Source organism: Zeus faber (genome assembly GCF_960531495.2).
Source record: "Zeus faber genome assembly, chromosome: 13".
In the NCBI taxonomy this organism is placed as follows: domain Eukaryota; kingdom Metazoa; phylum Chordata; class Actinopteri; order Zeiformes; family Zeidae; genus Zeus; species Zeus faber.
In genome coordinates, this window is record NC_137198.1 from 5586798 (window position 1) to 5607431 (window position 20634).

Consider the following 20634-nt stretch of genomic DNA (forward strand, 5'->3'; position numbering starts at 1 on the left):
ATAATCATTTGGAAACTACATGGAGAACTTGCAGTAATCACACCACCGATGAAGGAGCGACTGAGTCACAACCAGGACGTAATGATTCAACCATACAAGCCAGAGATTTCACAGCGAGGTTGAGAAACTTCCTTTAAATTCTTCACAGGTTCATGTACAGGCCTTCATTGTTAGTATTAGATTAGCCATTTATATGACTGTACTGTGTGTGTAAAAAAACAAACAAACAAAAAGAAAACCCCCACAAGTATATGTTAGCCGGCCTGACAGGAACCCAGACGTCATGAAGAGCGTTTTAGTCGGGATGAGACCAGTGAGCCACAACATGCGTATGAACTGACCGCGGGAGGACCATTCTCATGTTGTTATTTACAAACACATCACTACGTCTTAATCTTGGGGACTATGTGTGCTTCCTGTGGCTCTACACTGTCACTGACCTGGGTCACCCCCGTGTCCCTCACAGAAGCTAGGGCTTGAGCACGGCCTTCCCTGGTCTGTTCCATTGTTTGCTTCAGGTATGGGAAAAGTCAGACATGGCAGTGAAAAAGAGAAACAAACACAAATCCAAAAAAACACTCCGAGGCACTATTACAGCTCTAACATGGACGCCGACACAAGCACAAACACAACACATCAAAGAGGACACGCTAAGGAGGATCCACTGGCGGCCACAGATAGACATCCAATTCAACTACCTACAGCCACATCCAACAACACAAAGGACCGGGTGACAATTCCATATCATCGTTTGTTGTCTTTCACAGTGGTTGTCGCTTATTGCCATGAATAAGGGGATTGGAACACCATGATGCAAAATTTTGCAGGCAAAGGTAATGGTGTTCAATGGCATTTTAATGTTATCCAGTATTATAAAAGAATCTAAAGATTCTTTAGGATTAGTGATAATTATTTTTCCCATATCACCCAGTCCTACAAAACACAAACACTTAATCTATAACTATGAGGACAAGAAATACTCAATTGTCAAACATTCTCACCCAAGTATAACACGCAGTCATTTCATCTTGATTTATGTTGTTTTTTTTTTTTTATGTTTAGCCGTTGAAACAATAACTATTTACAATACAACGCTTGCCTGAATAAAAACATCCACTCCCACCACAGGCCCTTATCTACGGTATGAATACGCACCTCGCGTGACTTCCAGACACGAGGTGACATAATGTGCGGCACAGTGGCCATCGTAGACTGCTCCACAGATACTTTCTCTCGATCCCTGGGCTATTTTTGGTGAAGGCTACCACACGGTGGCTACTTGAACGGTGCCAGCACTACAGGATTAGTTAAGATGACCCACAAGACGATCCCACTGGAGACGGCTACTCGGCTGACTTAAACAACCGACCAATCGGGGCAAAGCTGCGGCGCACCGTTGGATTTGAGAGGCCGGGCGGCACTGAGTCAGGCGGGACCACCTACGTGAGGTTTCCCCCCTCCCGCCAGGCGGGGTGTGGAACGGGCTGCTCACTTACAGTTTATCTCAGAGCGTGTCCTCTCCGCTCTGGTGTTCTTGTTGGTGGAGCGGATGGTGTGTCTGACCGCAGAGAGGGGCTGGAGGGAAGAGAGAGAAAACACACAGAGATTAAAAGATAACAACTACATTAGATGCACTTAATAACTGTGGAACAGAATGGATAATTTTTCCCCACATTACACAGTAGCATGGCCTTGGGTCATTTGCTATGTTTGTGTTGTTTAAAACAGTGATTCTCAACCCTTGTTTCACATCAAGGTCACTACATGATATGTATTCGGCCCCAGACTCGATTTGATAAGATTTTGACACTGGGACCCCAATCTGAGAAGATTTGTCTTGTTAGATATGATTTGGTCCAAACTTTAGACTATACCTTGTTATATTCTACTTTAACGTATAGTGTAGCTATAGGATATAACAGCGAAAACACTCATTATTTAAAATTCTCCAATGGCGCTAACATTTCGTAAAATCAATAATGGTGAAGTTGAACTATTAATCATTTTGCTGGGGGCTCCCTGGAACCTCTTGAAACACGCTGGCGATCCCTGGAACCCCACACGGAGAACCACTGGTTTAAAACATGTACTTGATGGTGCCACCTGCATTCAACCTCCAGAAGTGTTTGGAAGGTGAACATTATGAGCTGGGTTGTCATGCACCCCAGCCGGTCACGACCACAGGCTATATCGCGATAGTTAAATGTTGTCTTTAGGGCTGAAAGTCATGCCGTTTTCTGAACTTCATTGAGTGTTCTAGCTGTTACTAATCAATATTACATAACTAATGATTGTCATGGAACTCTGGGAAAAAAAATATGAAATTATCAATAGCAAGTATTATTAAAAAAGATGTTGTGATATTTGATTTTGTCAATATCCCCGAGCACTAGTTCAAACACTAGCTAGAACATTAATGCGGTCAGAGGCCATTGGAATATTAATGCGGATGGGGAGAGGGAGCGGGGGAGGGGTGGGGGGGTGGATGAGTGGTCTCAGAAGAGCACAGGAACACGCTGGATGAAAACAATCCAGCATGACACAACTTTAATCACTTTATTGCTCAGTGCTGTGCTAACCCGTGGTATGAGTTTACTGCTACTGCAGAGGAGTCTGGTGGGATTTTCTGCGACATCACATATTTTACATCAATCATACATTGTTTCCCTTTCTGTTAAATCCATCAATACTCTGGACCTTCTTTATTGCTTGCTCCCTGACTCTCAGGCTGTGAGTTAGATTTGTAATTATTCCACTTCTCCATTTGAACCCTTGAATTGCGTTACAGGCAATACATGGATAATATATAAAAACACAATAACTCATAAAAATAGACTAGTATGATCTACAATTGATTTACACACCCCCCCCCCTAATATTGTGTAGGCATGGACTCCACCAGACTCCTGTGGTATCTGGTGTCCTGTGGTATCTGGCACCAAGACGTTAGCAGCTGATCCTTTAAGTCCTGGAAGTTTTGGAGATGCTCCGACCCAGTCGTCTAGCCTTCACAATTTCTCCGTTGTCAAAGTCGTTCAGATCCTTACGCTTGTCCAAGTTGTTTAGATCCTTATGCTTGCCCATTTTTCCTGCTTCCAACACATCAACTTCAAGAACTGACTGTTCAATTGCTACCTTTATGTCCATCTATCTATCTATATACTGTATATATCTATCTATCTATCCGCCTATATATCCATCTATCCATATGACAGGCTGAATCAGCAGTGGAGATATTACCTCAAGGTCATCATCATCCACCTCGCTGAAGTGTTGGTGGTTGTCTGGGTTGTTCATCTTATCCAGCAGGTCCACAGCGAGCCTCCTGGTCAGCCCCGTCTGGGCCACAAACACATGCTGCAGCAAATACAAGCAGGTTAGAATCAGGCCTGCACACATACAGATACCAGCATTACGTCTAAAGCCGTGTTTATGTTATGCTTGTACTTACGTAAACATGCATTGACACCTAAACCTCAAAGGCCATCTCTCACTCTTCAATCAATAGCTAGTATAATCCTGAAGCCTACCAGCGGATGTGACCCCAATTCATATTATGGCCACAAAAATAAATGATAGTAAAATTGTAAAAAAAAAAAAAAAAAGTTGCCATTACGTTGTGCTGTGTTTACTGCAATTGCTGTTGCCAAATGTGATTCTGATAAAATATTTATTAAATAGGAAATATTTACTGCGGACGACTGAACGGACAACTTCAAAATATGCACTCAGGCGTGTATATCTTCTATCGCCTAGTAAACAAGATTCCAGTAAACTTCCTATTTGTGAACTCGGTAGAAGGAAGCCAGAGAGAAGATGTATTACTGATAGGAGCTTTTCTGCCGTGGGTCTCTTCTTTGGGTTCTTGGTCAGAGACACCTTCACAAAGTTGTGGAAGGACGTAGACCTGGTGGAAGAGTGTATCCAGCTTCAGTGCGCTCATCTCCAATATTGCCATTTAAGAGCAAAACAACTCCGGTAACTGGAGATCAGGTTCCTAGGATCACTCTTACCATTTTGTTTTATCTTTTAGCTTGGGAGTCTGAAAGCTGCTCTTCGACATCAAAAACAAGGCCCTGCATAACAAAAACAACGACACGTTTAGATAAATGTTTCCTTGTGCAGTTTAAACCATTGAAAGGTGCAGTCAAGCATTAAGCTTACACTCCTTTCCAAATCAATCTACATTACAAACGCTGAAGTGCCCGGTGTGAGTGCTGTGATACGGCAGAGGAGCGCTAAGAATAGCTGAAACGCACGTTTGATTAAACCAGTTCAGTTAATCAAAGAAACCGGCGCAACACGAGTGAAACACAAAAGCAGGAAGTGCGTCTCAGCGCTGCGTGGGAGGTGGAGATGATCTTGTCTGAGGAAGCCAGACTTCACCTCATTGGGTGGAGGTCGAACATTGGCGGCTGCAGCTCCGCCAGCTCAATGGAGGTGATGCCGACGGCCCAGATGTCGCAAAGCTGGTTGTAGCCGCCATTCTTCTCTACCGCCGCGACCTCTGGAGCCATCCTGGAAATAGGGCGGGGCCATAAGTTGCAGCAGTGGGATACACAGGGTGAGGAAGAAGACAACCTTAACTCATAAAACCCCATCGGCAAAATGTCTAAGTCTGAGTTTTCATTTGTTACCGAGCACGTTGATGTGCAGTGGTGAGCCAATTCCTTAGCCAGCACCTTTGGAGCACGACTGCGCCTCATATTTACAATCCTGTCATTATTGTGATATTGTTATTCAACTATTTTGTATTTGGACAGTTTCATTTGGTTCATAGATTCTGAAGGCCCAAATCCCACCCTTTTCAAAACAGTGCAACACACTTTTTTCGCGCTACGTTATTATGGTCCCGTAAGTTTGCTTAACCACTTATTCCCGAGTGGTGTGAGTGGAAATATTAATGAAAAAACAAATTCGGTAGAGCGGCGAACTCCAACATTGTTGAGAATAAGATTAAAAAGTAAGAGCATGAAAAGTAAAAAAATATATATTTGGAAAGCTGATTGTTTGGTATAAGCCATCAGAAACTAAGCTCCTAATTTGCTGGCCGTGAGCTACTTGTGGAAGAACACAGCCGACCCTTCCCAGGCCTTTCCCTAACATCTCATGTGTGAATGCGTGAAAGACTGACCAATAAGGTGTTCCGATGAAGGACTTCCTTTTGGCAATGGTCGCAGTGATTTTGGCCGCAACTCCAAAGTCAGCTGAAAGAAGGAGCGACAGGGCTTTTCAGATTATGCAACAAGGACACACAGTTTTTAAATTTCCCCGGAATTAAGATGCAACCGAGTGCTTACCTAACTTCACATCGCCGTTGTCTGTCAGCAGGATGTTGGCGCCCTGTTTAAAGGGTAAACATACAAACAATGCATGTTATGCTTCCATCTCCAGCATTGCATTCAGCACTTCAAGCATATGCATATCATGAGGGTTGTAAAAACAGAGTATCTTTATTTCCAAAATGAAAACAATTGGAGCGCTGTGTTTTTTTTTTGTTTTTTAACTGAGTTTATAGGACATGGAGTCAGAAAGTCTAATGTGATTTATGAGGAATAACAAAGAATGTTACATTACTTTAGCAAGCCGATCGTTTTGCTGTGCAGGTCATTACCCTAACCCTCTTTATATTACGCAATATTTGTGAGAGCTTGTAATACAGTGCTGATTTTATATGTTTGATTTCAAGTTTATTTTAAACAGTTATTACTGGACTCTATGGAAAAATACAGCTTTTTCATTTTGTAACCCTGAGAAACAAGCCAAGGTTTCTTCATATTTTTAGATAAAAGTACTAAAATATTTCCAGGTGTCTCTGTGATATGCGGAACGTATTTTATGGTGGTGAAGGTGATGACATTACTTTTTTTTCATAGGGTGTGGTGAACAAACAAAAAAGGTTTCTTGCAGTTTTTGTAAATTCCTGCGATTTTAAAAATACACACAAATCTGCACCAATGTCATAGGTTTTGAGAAAAGCTGCTGCAAAATCAATCTATTTGGCAGCAATAATTTGAAAAAAAACAAAAAAAAACCACATGGGTGGCCTGCCATGCCACATGTTACTTATTAACTCATCTGCGATACCAAAATAACGAGCCCATGTGTCACTGCGTTATGGCAGGTCTACCGTCACTGTTTCTGTTGGCCGTGACTGACGGTCTGTCCACCGGTGTAACAGGAAACAGGAAGTGCTCTCTGTGTAGAGCGCAGATAGTAGGCCCAGCCCTGACCTAATGCGATAACACCAGCCACAGAGAACACGGACCGCATGTGAACATGGGTTCAGCTTAACCTCCAGAACGCTGCCAGCGACGACGGCGGGCACGTGGTTCTCCGTGAGCACATCGCGTTTCCTGCATCTCCAGTTGACGACTGTGAGATTGTCACAATGTCGGCCCGCCACTCCTTTGTGGAGCCAACACCAACAGTTACGGTGATGTTGATTCATCACTGCCAATTGTTCCAGAATAGCTCTCACTTTTTCCTCCTTTTATCGGATCCCGGATCCCTTGTTCTCTCTCATGTCACATTTTTCCCCCCAAGATACTTAAGTCTGCAGTATCCGGTCTTTGTAGAGAGAAAAGACAAGATATACAGTAAGTACCTGTCTAATAATTATATTATTGGCCAAACAAAATTCCAACAATCAAACAAAAACAAATTACTTTAACCCCATAACAATAAAATAACTATAACCCCCCCCAACATACGGGTGTCCCCCCCCCAATGCCATTGGGCTAGAGCAGAGGTTGCCAACCACCACGATCACTGCAGACCTGTTTAATATAATATTGAAACTGAAAACATAAAATGAATACAAACAAGTCATTGGAGTCATCAAGTCAGGTCACAAGTCTTCAACTTCCAAGTCGCGTCTCAAGTCATTAATGTTCTGTCAAGTCAAGTTGCAAGTCATCAACATAATGACTCGAGTCCACATCTTTGCAGTTCAGTCTGGTCTTTGCAAATAAGATACTTCCTCATAGCTAGAATAACATGGACATCGATGAATAATAATTTATTTTAAAAGAAAAAATAAATTGTAGAGGTGACGTACCTTGATGTCTCTGTGCATCTTGCCCTTGGTATGCAGATATCCCAAACCCTGTGGAGAAAATGATTGCGGTGCATTTTAATTTTGACGGAACATTCCAACGATGAAATATACCCCCTCCAAAGTATGACGGGCGTAGAGATATTACCTGTATCGTCTCTCTGCAGACATAAGCTATCTGAAGCTCTGAGAGAGGCCCAGTCACTGGAACACACAAGAAACACAAACACAAACACAAACACACACACACACACACACATTAATATTTAAGTTCACACACTAAGGATGAATGTAATGCACCCTCAGTTAGGAACTTGCCAAGGATGTGGTGGTTGTTGGCAACAGAGAGGGATTTAACAATGTAAACAAAACATTGCTTCACATTTTACAACGTGAGTCATACCTTTGACCTCTGACAACTAAATAAAAAGGAAAAATAAACTCACCATGATAAATGTCCTGGAGAGATCCTCCACCGCAGTACTCCATGCATATCCACAGCTTCTCCCGACTGAACCAAAGTAACAGGGAAGAAAATTCAGGAAGTTACTGTGTCGACTAATGACTTGCTGATTCACGCAGCCAAGCGACAGTGGTTGTATAATAACATAACAATTTAAGTTAGATTATATAAAAAAACAAAGCGAAGTGCAACCCTGCAACAGAACAGTCGTCCCATGCAGCGAGCCCTCCTGCCCAAAATAAAAGGCACTGTCCTCCCGCACTGTGAGCAAGATTCATTTGACACCTGGACTGATATCACTTCTTCCACAACCAATGCCAATTCTGAATCCCAATCCTTAATAATGAGACCGGTAGTGATAGATACTTTTACGGAGCCATGTGGTCACAGTCATTAGAACTTTAAGATTGATGTATACCGCATTATTTTCCATTACAGATCTCTACAACACTTCTATGCATCAAAAAAGAGAAAAAATGAAGTCACTTTTCATAAATATACAATACGATAACACTTTATTAATCCCTGAAGGGAAACTCAGGAAATATCTGAAATGTTTGATGTGTAAATGTTTAACCCTTGGCATCAGATGCTTATACATAGTTGTACTGGGGATAATGGTGCTATTTGGCCAGATCAGTCAAATACCGGTTTCAGTATTGTTCCATCCTTGCAAGATGAAAGTAAAGATATAGTAGAAAAATCCCAAGAAAGGAGAATGTCAGAAAACCTGCCTGGATTGCAGAAGAAAGAACACTGAGCAGCTAAAGAAGTTACTCCTCGATTAAAGGTTTGGCTTTCACTAAAATGTGACTCACATGTACGACCATTTCAGTCATACTTTTGACATTCCTAGATGTGTTAGTTGGCCTCTGTGCATGGCCAACATGGATAATTAAGATGCACATAATGTGGTCCTGGCAAACTGTATTGATTCCACATGGTAGACAATGGGTTTATGAGAGTCTAGGAACTTCCCTAACAGGACGCTGTACTGCTCTTGGTGTCGCAAATGAGCTCAGGATGCATAGCAGGGCCCTTTACGCGCTGCATAGTGAGGCATGCTGGGATACGGCGTGCATCTCACATGACTAATGCGGCTCATTAAGCAGATCAGAGGTTCATATTCCTGTTAAACCTGCTGGAGTTCCTGGGCGGCAGTGGGCCGACCGGCCCCGCTTCCTCCCCGAGATACCAGTCTCAAAACATCGGGCTCCATTAAACCCTGCAGCGCCGCGTCCTGGCAACGAAGAGGCCGAGTCAGCATCAGCCTGAATCACAGTGACTCACATCGCTCACACACGGGTGTGACAAACCCGTTCAGTCAGTCGGGCGTGTTTCAAGGAGCAGCTCGGCAGATCTTAAAGGGTTTTTCACAAGGAAGTCTGAATTTGGAGGCATTGTATATTCTATATGGCAGCCAAGGGGCTGTGTGTGTCTTTTGGGGGGGGGGTTATCAAGTATCACATGACAAGTGGTGGTGGTGTTTTGAGGCAGCTCTTACCAGAGGTAGCTCCCAAAGTAGGCCACAATGTTGTGGTGCATGCATTCCTTCACCATGAAGATTTCCTGCTGTATGATGGAAAAGTCATCCCCTGGTTGCATAAAGAGGAATCACACACACACACACACACACACACACACACAGAGCGAGAGAGAGAGAGAGAGCGACGCTTTAATAATCCAAATATTCAGCAATGGAACAATCTGAAGTGTTCAGTTTCAAAACAAGTGCAAATCTAGCCAATTTGAAAAATCCAAAACTGATATGTTGCAGCCCAATGGCTTTTCAGAACGACATCCTTAATTTACGGAATATTTTATTTTTGGTTGTGTTACAATTAAACTATGGGCTCATGTGTATTGTACAAATAAGCAGGCTTAAAAGTTTGGGTTTTGGAGAGCACTTAAATCTTTCCTTTGAGTGTGCCAAGTTGAAAACCCGTGCAACAAAGTCGTCCCCCTGACTGTTTGGTTCAGAATTTCAACATTGTGTAAACACTTTGGACAACTCTGACCTAGTATCGCTAAAAAGGAACACCTTGTGCCTTCACACTTTTGATGTTCTGCAGGCTACCATCCAGACCACCTTATGTGTAGGAGAAGCACTCCAACACATCCTATCGGTAGGAAGCTGGAAGACCAAAATATTCAAGACCAGCTGCTACCAATTGAGCAGAGAAACGAGGCACTGGAACACACACACACACACACACACACACACACACACACACACACACACACACACACACACACACACACACACACACACACACACACACACACACACACACACACACACACACACACACACACACACACACACTCTCTCTCTCTCTCTCTAGCGGAAGCTGGCTGCTGTTTGTCTGCTCTCAAATGACTCATCAGTAGAACACAGATCAACATCAGATGAGAAATAAAGCCTCTGACAGATAAACAGCATTAATTAACACTGCATGTGTTACTTGAAGTGGGAAATTAACATCCAAACACTGGATGGAACCCAGTGCCGGGTTATTGGTCTCATCTCATCTCTCATAATTCCAGATCACCCTACATCATGATTAAGTTTAAAGAAAAAAGGATTTACAAGACAAGCATCAATTCTGCTAAAGATTGCCTGAGGAGATATTTCTTTGAGTCGGTTTATTTTATTTGTTTCCCCCCTCCCCCAAAGGGTGCATGAGAAATGGAAAGAGTTTAAGGACAACAGTGGCTCTGTTCTACGCACGCACTGTGACACTAATGAGGCAATCGCTCAGAAACGGTGGCGCTTTCAGCCCGTCTGGGAGGAGGTGCAGCCCTCGCACGTGAGCGTCTGAAACCAAGTCTGCTCGGGATTCCAGTCCGAAGTGGTAAACATCAACTTCCCTGCGTCAACTGCGCTGTTCGCAAAAATCTCAGCCTTCATTTGACACAATTAAGAGGTCTAGATTCCTGTTGCTCAGTGAGCTTAACATAGAGAATCAAAAAAAACCTACATGTGTCAACATTGGTCCTGATTGCACTGTGTAGTAGGAATGCAAACAATTTCCAGGAACGGAGTAAAACGTCCAATAATGATAAAAACAATGACGGCTTGTTAAATAAAACAAAACAAAACAAAACAGGTAACTGGTAGCACACCTCTCTTAATGAGCTGGGCAGCGATCTAACTTAGTCCTTCAATCCTCTTTATGATCCGACGCCCAGCCAACCTAAGCTCTTATCGCCCGTCTCCCTTCAGGTGACTGGGAGCTTCTTGACCTGTAGCAATCCCCTGGGAGGACCTCGACACCCAACATAACGCTCTTGGGCGCAGAAGGGGAAGCGTGATTTGGTCACTAAAATAAATAGAAAAAATTGTCCGCCACCTGTGTGAAAACACGGCTAAGCGCCCATGAATGAATGGTGTGTCTTTGTGTTTTGAGCCAGAAGCCGATGGATGTTTCTATTCCGGTGAAGAGGATGTGAGAGAGAGAGAACAGTTTTTAGGTACTTAAAAGATTTCGGTCATACACTACTGTAAATATTCAACTTGTTAAAAAAAAAAAAAAAACAGTGTTAAATGTGACAGGGAAGATTTTCCTTCCTAACTGCCTCAAAACAGGAAAACTCGTGTGAACAAAACTAACAAACAATAAATCAACACTTTGGTGTGCTCATTAATTAGGCGCTACTCGGTTGGTATGCATGTGTAATTGCAGCATTACTCAAGTCACGCTGGGACAGACCGGCGCTGATCTGAGACGTGCGCTAAGCAGCAAAACACACAAAGAAACAGAGAAACACATCTTTTAATAAGACAGAAAAATGAACCAAGTAGAGGCACGGGTTCCACTCTGACTACGGGCCCTAAGAGGCGGACCACTTCCCGTCAGACTGAACGCTTCCCTTTGCTCTGCCTCCTTTTAAACAACAGTGTGAATCTGCATCACAACCGGTATAAAGGTTAGAAGAATTGAAGAGCTTCAGGATGCCATCTCTCCTTGCTACTATCTGTCATCTCAAACATAAATATTACTACTGGAAAACGGCAACTCGTTATGAATGCTCAGCAGCTCGCATGTGATGTTAGCGCAATTATTACACTCCTCATAATCTTACAGAATGAATGTAAAGAGTAAAACAACGTTTCCTTGATTCATTTCTTGCACTGCACTGTAACTTATGCATTCTACGTATTCTATTGCTTTTATTTTATGCATTCCTTGTCCTTTTATAATGTGTTTCTTTGCACCTTGTATTAATGCTTTTGATGTTTTATGTAAAGCACTTTGAATTGCCTTGTGGTTGAAATGTGCTGTACAAATAAACTTGCCTTGCCTAAATATATGCCGCTGATGGGGTTAAGAGGCCAGTATATTAAATTAACAGTCAAGACTAATGGGAAGTGATATGTTTGAAATTTAATTTCAACATAAATGGTCACTGAGTGAAGGGAAGTGACAGCAAACCCGTCGCAGACATTTTCCTTCCAACCTGTCAGAACGGCTCACTCCGCAGCCTCAGATTAAAACCATTCTCTTCCATCGGTGTCGCTGCCTCCAGAAAGGACACTCCTCCTGGTCAAACCTGTTCGGTCCCATGGTCCGCCCTGAGATGTTTACCCGCATGCAGGTAGAACAGAGTCCTGTCCTGACAGGATGCTCCGGGTTTGGATTTCCAAACGCTTCATCACACCACGTTAATCTTTGATGTCTTCTAAGTGGATGAAGCGAAAACAACTTTGCATTGTGGGGAAACCCGGCCAAGGGCTGTCATGGGTGATCACGCCCGCGGATAACCTCCAACCCTATCGCCACTGTATGCCAATAGCTTTCCCCCAGCTGATAAGCAATCGGGCAGTTGCAGGCTTCTGTAAACGATAAAGGCCATGAAGGGGTAATTTATCACAGAATTTATTGCATCCTGAGATTTTCCACAGCCATCAAAGCTATAAAAACCTGTCCACCTCCAGACGTCCTTCCAACCTGCAACTAAGCCTCTTCATATTCTGCTCCGCATACACATACACACCACGTTATATTTTAATCCCTGCCTCCTGCTTCAGTGAAGAAGAATAAGTGTCATTTTAAAGCTCAAGATCTCCGGGAGATTTAAAAAAAAAAAAAAAAAAAAAAAAAAAAAAAAATCGCAGTTATTTTCTTCTTCCATTTCCTTCGCGTCTTTCAGATGGACTGTTTACAACCCCAAGCTCACCACATAGTGCTGCCGGCTCGCACTCGAGACGGTAAACAGAAAACGTGCTACTCATTCATGAGGAATTCATTATCACAAACTTTAGACTATATTGTCTACTTGTCTGAACTGCATGGTCATTAAGTATTATACCAGAATCAACAAATCAAAACAAACAAAATAATTAAAACCTTATATCAAAGAATATTCAGTCTAGGGATGCAATGGTACACGGTATAATATCAAACCGTTCGGACACGTACACGCACGTGAACCACGGTATTAAAGTAGAAGTCCACCGGAGGCGTTGGTGCAGTCAAGTGCTGCTTCCTATCGAATCCACTGGTGCCCCCAAATAGTCCATTGGTTTTTCAACTACGTGCGGCTACGCAGCATTTTCCATAGAAACAGGGAAAGGAGCGCACCCACTAGCCCCGAGCCCTTATAAGCCGACCCGGAGCCAGTTGCAGCACACCGCCGGCAGAGGAAATGCGCCCGACGGGGGCCAGCCGAGGTCCCTAACGAGGGCATCATCGTGGCACACACGCACACGTTATTTTACATATATGTGTGAAAAACACTTTTTAAACCTGTTGCACAAAAATGACTAACTACAGTACTGGAAAAACGGAAATTAATATTTGAACTATTCACTACCCTGGACAACTCCCCTCCAATCAGATGAACTTACCCAAATAATAACAATCCACCAATGAACTTGCAGCTGCACTGTTGCATCCTTAATTTGGTCATATCTTGTCGTGTTAATTTAGACAACAGCATTGTGGCCATGATATGAGGATTTATTAATTTCATAGTGAAAAGATAGTGTTGCAAGTAGATAAACAATAATATACAATAGTATAGGTCACAATCTTGAAATTTTAGTCATACAAATAATTAACAATTTGTGTTTTGTTCATTTTATGCCACGATCATAGTATGACCTTTTAATAGTGTAATAATACGCATCCACCTTATAAAGCAGAACCACTTATTCCCCTGAGAGAGAGAGAGAGAGAGAGAGCGAGAGAAAGAGCGAGAGCGAGAGAGAGATAATGTCTGGTAACCAGCCAGGATTTGTCTGGTTGTGTGCGGTACAAAGTCCATTCGTAATCCCACTAATCTGGATCACACGCACCGTCACTGGGTCACCACCAGCCGAGACTCTCAGAAGAACACAATTGTAAATGTGCTGCTGCTGCCCCCCCCCCCCCTCAAAAAAGAAAACCCATCTCTGCTTCCCACCCCCACTTCCAGAGCAATTGCAGACACCCATGTTTTCTGACACACATGTTTTCTGTCTTTTATACAATATGAGAAAGCTGCTCTGGGTACTGAGTAGTCACTCCTGATGCTGGCCGATACAGTGGTCCGGTATGAATACTGATATCTTCCATTGACAATAATGTGAAATCATTGATTTTAGATTTTTTTATTATTTTCAGTAATTGATTTTTTCACTGCTTTGTTTGAACCAAATCAGATTTAGCAATAAACATAGCTCTGAAAATGAAACATCAAATGGGAACTCACAGAGTCACATGCCATTTGTATTGGAATTAGATACCGGAGCCTTATCATGAGTAAGAGGGCACAGGCACAGTACCAGATCAGACACCCAACGCCTTGCATACATAATGTGCTTCCCAGACAAATGGCGGCTTTTGTGATATGTATACATTTGCATCTTGAAAACCTTGTAGCTTAAATTCTACCTTGATTACAAATATCCTTCGTGTGAATCTACTGCATTGAAGCGCATCAATGAAAATTATTCATCAATTTCCAAATCAAGACATCTACACGGGAGGCTGGAACGCTGAGGGTGTTCCCAGTCCTGAGAAAATAGGCAACACTGTACAATGTTTGGAAGAATTTCAGAATCATGAAATCTTCATTAACTTTCATTAGTGCCAAATTAGAGATGGGCATGATTAGGCGACCGATGGATTAGTCGACTCGGGCAGCGACGCTGACTTCTGAGAAACGAGTCGTGATTTATAGGTGTGGCACGCGCATCACGAGAAACTCTGCAAACTCCTCCACAGAAAGAACGCGCTTGTATGACAGAATGATGGTGGCGAGACGGAGCTAAGTGTGGCGTTATTTCACCCAATTTGAGGAAAAAAAAAAAAAAAAAGAAGTGTGAGAGTGGTCGTTGTGTGGGATGAAGCTGTTTTACCACGGTTCTACTACTGTGATGCGGAGTCATTTGCAAATTTCGCCATTTTCGTTTTGTCGTCTCTGGTAAGACTTGTTTTTGTTTGGCCACTGTAGCACTTGGCCTATTTGGAAAAATAAAAGAAGAATTTTAAATAGCACCTGTTGTAGTTATATTATTTATGTACTGGTAACTGTTTTTTACATGTGTTTAATGGTCTTTGTTGGGGGGGTGAGGGGGTGTTGATGTCACGGCTAGTCGAGGTAATCGACTGAAATTCTTGGTTGTCGTCGACCACTCAAAAAAATGAAAATGCCCATCCCTCTGCTAAATTTAGTTGTTGTTTTACAGCTTCAGCAGCTCAGCAGCTCATTTTTAAAAGGAAGCAACCATTTAAAGCAGAAGGTAGACTGATGCTAGGAGGTAAATGCTAGTCTGCCAATATCTGTGTGGTAGTAAAGAAGGTTGACAGAAATGTCAACACGTTAAAAGTTCCATCTTAGTCCTCTTCAGCAACGTAAAGGCTGGATGACTGCACTAATGAAAATCATGTCAGTCTGGTAACAGTACACGTACATGTCTGCCATTCATTGGTGGCTAAGTATTCAACATCACATGCAAAATTATTTATGAACATTTTTATGCAATTAACTAGGGCTGCCCCAAAACAGTACACCAAATCGTAAGTCGAGGAAAAGAGCCTCAGTCCACCAAAAATTCTTTCAAAAATAAATGTTCCGTTTCTCGCACGGCACCGGGAAATGCGCCCGGCGAGGGGTCCTTAACGAGGGGATGCCGACAACGGGATAACGATCTTCTGTAAGCCACATTTCAGTGCAAATTATGCCAATAACCAATTTAAATGTGAACATTAATAAAATAATAATCCGTCTAATAAGTTTAACCGATATAATGTTTAACTGGTGTATTTAACAGGTGGCTCACTTCATGCACAGCACTTGAAAATGTAATTTATATTTAAAAGGCTGGTTATTAGGTTTTGTATTTATCTGTAATGTAGCACAGTGCTAAAAATGTTCGTCATAACATTCTTTCTCAACCCTGGAACCATTTTCAGATTCCCCAAAAAGATATTTAAATGATGAAGTTAATATCATAAACGTGCGACGATTAATCAACTTATGGCCCAAACTGATGATCAGGAAAATCTTTTGTCGGGGCAGCCCTACAATTGACTTCAGCCATCTTCCACCAGCATAGCGGTTGACCGATACGGGTTTTTCAATAGCCAGTGCCGATATTTAGGGAGTGGGGTGGCCGATGGCCCTTTCAGGTTGTTGGGGATCTAATAAAATACAACAATTTAATAATAACAAATGAGACACAATTTGCTGAACTTAAATTAACATTTATTAACACAGACGTTTATTGTCTGCATTGCACTTATTTTATAAAAAATAAATCAACTAATACATTTCCACAGGTAATCAAAAAACGAAACTTTGTTTAAAAAAAATAAAATAAAAATAAAAACTTATGAATGAAAAAAATATAATTATAAACGACAAATAAATAAATATTATACTGCGTCTTATTAAAGTCTGGCCGGGAAATAGAGAGCCTCCCTGTAACAGAAGTGCTGGCTTTATTATTTACAAGTTACTACACAGAAGTCCAGTTTTTACAAAATTAAGTCCTGTGCCCGAGCACCTGCCCCTTGATGTCCATGGTGCCCTTTTTATGTGCACGTAGGTTTTTTTTTTTTTTAAAGCGTGAATGGGTATCGAGGCAACAGATTTCCACAATTGGGACACCAGCGATGGTGCGCATCGGGGCGCCATTGATCTGTGCTCCGCCGTGCGTCCCCCCGCAGCTCCGTTCCCTAATTGAACCGAAACCAAAAAGAACCGTGTTCTGTATAAAAATGTTGTTGCATACGTTTTACCTCAAATGCGAAATGCTTCCAAACAGCACTCTGGCTGTTTCCTTTCAAGAGCGGTCGCGGAGACTCCACTCTTGCCCTCTTTAAGGAGCAAACACCACAACAAACTGGAGCGAATGAGACAGTGAAGACAGCGAGTGAGTGAGAGGAGGCGGGGCTATGTGGGCACTGCAGCGGTGTGTGTGTCACTCGCTGTCAGAGCCAAGAGAGAGTGAGAAAGCACAGCTGGTACCGTTATATCCATAGTGCAAAAAACGAGTATTGAACACTAGTTTGCAGACATTGTTTATTGGCCTTGTGAGTGCATCAGCCGATGCAGATAATTTCAAAATGCGCAAATATCGGCCCATGTAATCAACAGAGCGATCAACCGGTCAACCACTAATCGTCACAGTAATTAATTGGATAGTTGATAAACAAAAATATTAGTTACTGCATAGAATTTATCATTTGGTCAAAGTTTAATGTGATATCTGTACTTGTTATCATTTGATATTATTGTTTGCCACTAAATAAAATTGAAATATCACTAAAAACTGCTTCCAATACATACTTTTGAGCATATTTTGAATTTCAGATTGATTTAAAATACATTCTCTGCCATGTCAGCCGTGACAAAAACAACCAATAACTCATAGAGATACAAACCAAGACCCTCATCTTATTTTTGTATTCTTTCACTAAGGTAATGAGATCATGACACATACCTGGTTCCAGCTTTATAATCTTCACAGCAGCAAGCTCTCCCGTTTGAATGTTTCGTGCCTGAAAAAAACAAAAAGACAGACGATGAGCAAAAAATATCAATGTTACGGCTGGAACTGGTTCTAATATATACATTTTACTGCTGCATTATTGCCCTTAACGAAAGGTCTTCAGAAAAATCTCAACTACGATTGACTATTTTTATTTATTTTTTTTATTTAACCTTTATTTAGACAGGTAATCTCATATTAGACTGCTCTGTTGTGGCATCAGTTACCACTTTGGCCTACCAAAGAATGAGAGTGAGTAATGCAATTCAGACCAACTCTTTGAGCACGATGAATACAGTGGAAATGATCCATTACACTAAATAGTGGGTTGTGTTACCAAGAGGCTCCATTTGAGTTCAACACCATTACATAAAACAAGGTGTGAGGGAAAACAACAGAGAGCACACCTAAAATACCAATGGTTAATTTCTAAATCAGGACCAACATACATTAGCATGTAAAGGGACAGACAAGCGGTCATAAACAAGCGTCACCCCCAAAAGATAAAAAGGTAAGACAATAGGCAACATTGTCAGCAAGGCTGTTCAAGCTGTCAGTCACATTTTTAGTTATATTTATCTTAATTTCCTTATCAAATACAAATATTTAGTAAATAGCTTTGATATATATGGCTGGCTCTTTTTAATCTATGAATCTATCATCGTGTCAGAAATTCTTTCGCGAAAGTAGGTTGCGTTGGGCTCCAAATCCAGGTCAAGAGAGAATGCCTCCTAAGCCGTGCGAGCGGACCGACATGACCAACACTTAAATCCCCCATAAACCATAAAAGCCTGCAGCACGTCCACCTTGCAACACAGCAAATGCAGCTGCGCCTGGTGACGAGCAGTGCCTCATAACAGTACAGTTTGGAGTGTAACACACACACACGCACACATGCAACTTTGATATACTAATAAGTAAATTAAGAGACTATATTGTGACTATCATTTTAAGCATTGCGACAAGCTTGGGTCATGAGCTCAGGACAAAGGAGGGAGACAAACCAAAATTCAAGCTTTGGTTGAGGAAGCAAATTATTGTATTACCATGACAACAATAACTACATCTGAAGTTATGGGAAGTGTTATTATGCTCACCAGCATTGCAGGTTGTGCATGAGTGTAAATGTATGGTGTAGTCTAAAATAGGAACAAAAGCCCAACGCCGACACAAGCCAACAGAGGTGTCCCAAATGGCGTATTACAAACTACACGTTCATATCATTCGGTGTACTTTAGTGTGTGTGTGTGTGTGTGTGTGTGTAAAAAGAATGATGGGTTCTCAGACATACTACATCATCATATCGCCGCTCAACTTCTTTTCAGCATGTTGAGTGTTGATAACGACACTGCAACAAAACTTTTACCCCAGAAACGCATGGTGTGATGCGCTTGCTAGTGTAGTGTTTGCATATAACAATATTTCACCGCATGATGCACGTCATCCTATGTATACATTTTGCATGCTAAGGTTTCAGACATTAAAAACTAATTTGGCAATCTAAATAGCAAGCTAGGATGCCATTGTGTCTCCCAAGCACCTGAAAGACAACAGGTTAGCAGTGAACCGAAAGCTGGGGTCACGTATATTTGGAAAAACAAGTTCAAGTTCAAGAGATTATTTGTCACATACATATACATACGGTCATACATATATGCAGTGAAATGTCAGAATTGTGTTAGTAAATACAACTATTTTAAAGGACTCCTAAATCCAACGCAGGGGCTGAGCAGTGGGATCGAGTAATGATGATTTCGATTTGTGTTTACCATTCCTACGGCTGTCAGAACATACCTGAGCACAAAAAGGAGAAGGGCAGAACTCTGAACATTTCAGAAATGTGCTTGAGGGGAGGAGAAGTTTGGTTTTAATAGTAAAACTCCCTTCAGCTGGGTGGAAGCTTAATCTGTTGCACAGCAAGCCTCTTTAATAAACAAGACTAAATCAATCATCCTTGTCAAATGTCAGGGGAAAAAAAAAAATAATTTAAAAAAGGTGTGCCTGATATTTGTAGTACTTGCGGCTCATCCATCTTACGTGACACTCGGAACAGTATGGAAAGAAAGCGTAGATTTTCAAAACAATATCCCTTTCACATACAAGAGACTCGAATACTTTCAGAGGCAAATTCCTGCAGAGGCCATTTCTCTTTGTGCTGTCCCACATGACATCAGAGGAAGAAGGGTTCAAAGCTGGTGACAACATGAGGCTTGAGGCATCAGACGCAGAAAAGAGAATTGTTGTTATTCCAGCTGTTCGGTTTTTCTTTATTTGTACGCCATTTTTGGTGAAATAGTTTTCTCTGTTATCAACACTACGCTGGGTCAACTATGTAAACAGCAGCCTGGCGACATGTTACACTCAGGACGCCGACGCCACAGGTCAGCAGCCACTGATACTTCTCACAGAGGAGCGAAAGGATTGTCCCCCAAGCCGCAACCCTTATCTTAATTTGGGATTTTAAGTGGGGTCGAACCTTTTGTCGCTGGAGGTCGGGTCCGAGCGTTTTCGGGACCACTAGTCCAGTGTTAAATGAATAAGAAAGCAGCCAAACACTGTTCAGTGTGGATCCAACTCAGCAATAAATAATTACCAGAAATATATGTGCTGCGCATTCCACAGGTAAATAAAATTTGACTTTTAACAAACATAGAGGCTAGGGCACAACTGACAGAATCAAATACCAAAATATTTTTTAACAAATAACTTGATATTGATCATTTGACAATATTTTGGGGATGACTATCGGTGCTTTCATACAGACAAAAGATACCTTAGAAACAATCATTATTAATGCAAATATTATGACCAAGTAGATAGCTGTTCCAATCAGTTACCCTATGAAATTCAGGAAGCTGAATTACTTTACTGTGATGTAGCTTTAAAGAAAACATTTAACTACATAACTTTGACCAAAATTCCAGATGATATCTAATGTCATATCATGGTAAATCGCCCAGCCCTACCGCATGGACTGAAGTCTGAGAAGTCATGCATTACTAGGCTTTCACACAGACATTCCGAAAGATCACAGTAACATTATCTCCTCACAAACATAACAAGATCAACCACACTAAATTAAATGAACACTCTGGTCATTTAAATCAAACTGTGAGAAGGGAAGGAGGACTT

The 20634-nt window shown here is 41.8% G+C and overlaps 1 protein-coding gene across 2 annotated transcripts in view; it reads right to left on the reverse strand.

Moving 5' to 3' along the window:
* The window catches only part of map4k5 (mitogen-activated protein kinase kinase kinase kinase 5), a 43112-nt gene that overhangs the window by 20062 nt on the left and 2416 nt on the right, over positions 1-20634 (reverse strand). The window contains exons 3-15 of one of the 2 annotated variants that reach the window (XM_080012102.1): positions 17455-17512; positions 9025-9115; positions 7504-7568; positions 7206-7261; positions 7061-7108; positions 5301-5343; positions 5135-5207; positions 4387-4518; positions 4014-4076; positions 3826-3907; positions 3241-3357; positions 1497-1575; positions 441-512 (exon numbers count right to left, since the gene is read on the reverse strand). In XM_080012102.1, coding sequence (XP_079868228.1) covers positions 441-512; positions 1497-1575; positions 3241-3357; positions 3826-3907; positions 4014-4076; positions 4387-4518; positions 5135-5207; positions 5301-5343; positions 7061-7108; positions 7206-7261; positions 7504-7568; positions 9025-9115; positions 17455-17512 — 979 coding nt within the window. The remainder of the gene's footprint in view (positions 1-440; positions 513-1496; positions 1576-3240; positions 3358-3825; positions 3908-4013; positions 4077-4386; positions 4519-5134; positions 5208-5300; positions 5344-7060; positions 7109-7205; positions 7262-7503; positions 7569-9024; positions 9116-17454; positions 17513-20634) is intronic. The other variant, XM_080012103.1, reaches the window with a different exon arrangement.